Source organism: Octopus bimaculoides, chromosome 1 (genome assembly GCF_001194135.2).
Source record: "Octopus bimaculoides isolate UCB-OBI-ISO-001 chromosome 1, ASM119413v2, whole genome shotgun sequence".
Taxonomy (NCBI): domain Eukaryota; kingdom Metazoa; phylum Mollusca; class Cephalopoda; order Octopoda; family Octopodidae; genus Octopus; species Octopus bimaculoides.
Genome location: NC_068981.1, coordinates 24780219 through 24782705, shown reverse-complemented (window position 1 = coordinate 24782705; position 2487 = coordinate 24780219). Strand labels below are relative to the sequence as shown.

At 39.6% G+C, this 2487-nt stretch overlaps 1 protein-coding gene across 3 annotated transcripts in view; it reads right to left on the bottom strand.

The window, feature by feature from the left end:
* LOC106874648 (transforming growth factor beta receptor type 3) overlaps positions 1 to 2487 on the bottom strand; it is a 297158-nt gene that overhangs the window by 14138 nt on the left and 280533 nt on the right. For all 3 annotated transcript variants that reach the window (XM_052965809.1, XM_052965805.1, XM_052965817.1), the window contains exon 11: positions 754 to 1005. In XM_052965809.1, the coding sequence (XP_052821769.1) occupies positions 754 to 1005 (252 nt within the window). The remainder of the gene's footprint in view (positions 1 to 753; positions 1006 to 2487) is intronic.

Sequence of the window (2487 nt, the reverse complement as noted above, 5' to 3'; positions counted from 1 at the left end):
AGACGAAATGAATTTGAACTCAGAACGTAACGTTCTGAGTTCAAATTCCGCCTAGGTTGACTTTGCCTTTCATCCATTCGGGGTCGATAAATTAAGTCCCAGTTACGCACTACGGTCGATGTAATCGACTTAATCCCTTTGTCTGTCCTTGTTTGTCCCCTCTATGTTTAGCCCCTTGTGGACAATAAAGAAATAAGAAACGTTAGCACAGTGGGCGAAATGCTTAGTGGTATTCCGTCTATGTTTTACATTCCAAGTTCAAATTCCGCTGAGGTCAACTTTGCCTTTCATCCTTTCAGGGTCAATAAATTAAGTACTAGTTATGTACTGGGGTCAATCTAATCAACTGGCCCCCTCCCCCAAAATTACGAGTCTTGTGATTAGAGTAGAATCATCATTTAACATCCATTTTTCCATGCTGGCATGGGTTGGATGGTCTGACAGGAGCTGGTAAGGCTGGGAGCTGCATCAGGCTCCAGCTGTCTGTTTTGGCATGGCTTCAATGACTAGATGCCCTTCCTAACGCCAACCACTGTACAGTGTACTGGGTCCTTTCTTTTGTGGACATGGTGGGGGGATAAGAATAATGTTGTTTTTGTGCATTGGGGTTTATTCAATAATGGGGGTGGGTTGTTTTCTTTTAATTTTAATTATGCATCATTGGGATCACTTTGTATGATGGGCTCAAACAATTTCTTATAAGGTGAGGATAATATTAGCCTTATTATTTATTAACTTAATATCTTCCTTTACCTTTTTGCTGGGGGAGCAGCTGAAATCAATCATGATATTTTGGAAGCGGTAGTCTTCATCATCCATGTGTGTATCATCGAGAGGAAGCAAATAGCCGGAGCCAGAACCTTGCTTTTTCTCATAGTTGTCATCGTCGTCGTCGTCGGTGCCGTCGCTGGCGTCGTTCCGAATGCCAGAACCTTCGAACTGAGTCACTTTGGAAGGTTGTAGAGGTTGTAAAGGCTGAGATATCCGTGTGTGGTGAATTTTAAGCTGAAAGATAAAAGACAAAACAAAAAAAAATGGGATTAAAAAGAAAAACAAAAGAAATTGTTTAATTATAAAATTACCAATTGTTTAATTATAAAATTACCAAGGCGTAGGAGTGGCTGTGTGGTAAGTAGCTTGCTTACCAACCACATAGTTCCGGGTTCAGTCCCACTGCGTGGCACCTTGGGCAAGTGTCTTCTACTATAGCCTCGAGCCGACCAAAGCCTTGTGAGTGGATTTGGTAGACGGAATCTGAAAGAAGCCCGTCATATATATGTATATATATATGCATATATATATATGTGTGTGTGTGTGTGTGTGTGTGTGTGTGTGTGTATGTTTGCGTGTCTGTGTTTGTCCCCCCAACATCGATTGACAACCGATGCTGGTGTGTTTACATCCCGGGAACTTAGCAGTTCGGCAAAAAGAGACTGATAGAATAAGTACTAGGCTTTCAAAGAATAAGTCCTGGGGTCGATTTGCTCGACTAAAGGCGGTGCTCCAGCATGGCCACAGTCAAATGACTGAAACAAGTAAAAGAGTAAAATAACTTTCATATATTAAAAACTTGAATATCATTCTGTTCATTTGAGTTTTTTCATACATCTAAATGGTTGCATATGGGAGCAGGAGGACAAGAAAGTAGGAAGAGGAATATAGAGGAAGAGAAAAAAAGGAGGAAAACAGGGAGGGAGGAAGAGAGAGAGAGAGAGAGAGAGACTGTATTTCTTTCTTTATTTACTGGCATGTTCTAACTTTACATTTATAGCCTCGTTCATATTACATCAGATATGCCCAGCTCAGTGCACCAGAGACAGAAGAATTAGTCATTAAAAACACATTTTTATCAAACATCAAAACTCGACATTAATTTCATATATCAACTGACCCACATCTATCAATGAAACTTAGAACTGTATCATATGTATGTATGTATATTCCTATGCCCATACATATGCCTCCTTCCACAGACACACATGCATACATATGCACATGTACATACGCAACTAAATAAACATAGAGAGAGAGAGAGAGAATAGAACTTACCCTAGTACCAAAATTTGATATTCAACCCCATAGCACAAGTTCCACTGAAGCAAGAAGCTAGGAATGAACACACCTCGTGTGAAATATGTGTGAAACTCAGAATGGTAAGCAGAAATGCTATTACACAACACGGAATCCTGTGGTGATCTGAGATGATAGAGCCATAGGTAGTTGCTCATTCAAGCAAATGAATTAACAAACTGAGGTCAATCCATGAGGCAACCTGATAGTTCAGAAGTTAAACATGTTGAATGGACCAAACTGGGGTCTGCTGAGGTGAAAGGTGGAGTTGGTAATAGTCAAAGCGCAATAAAGATGTGTCCAAATGTGTACCCTCAACCATGTATGTTTATATATAGATACATACATGTGTGTGTGATTATACACACACACACACACACATACATATATATATATATATATATATATATATATATA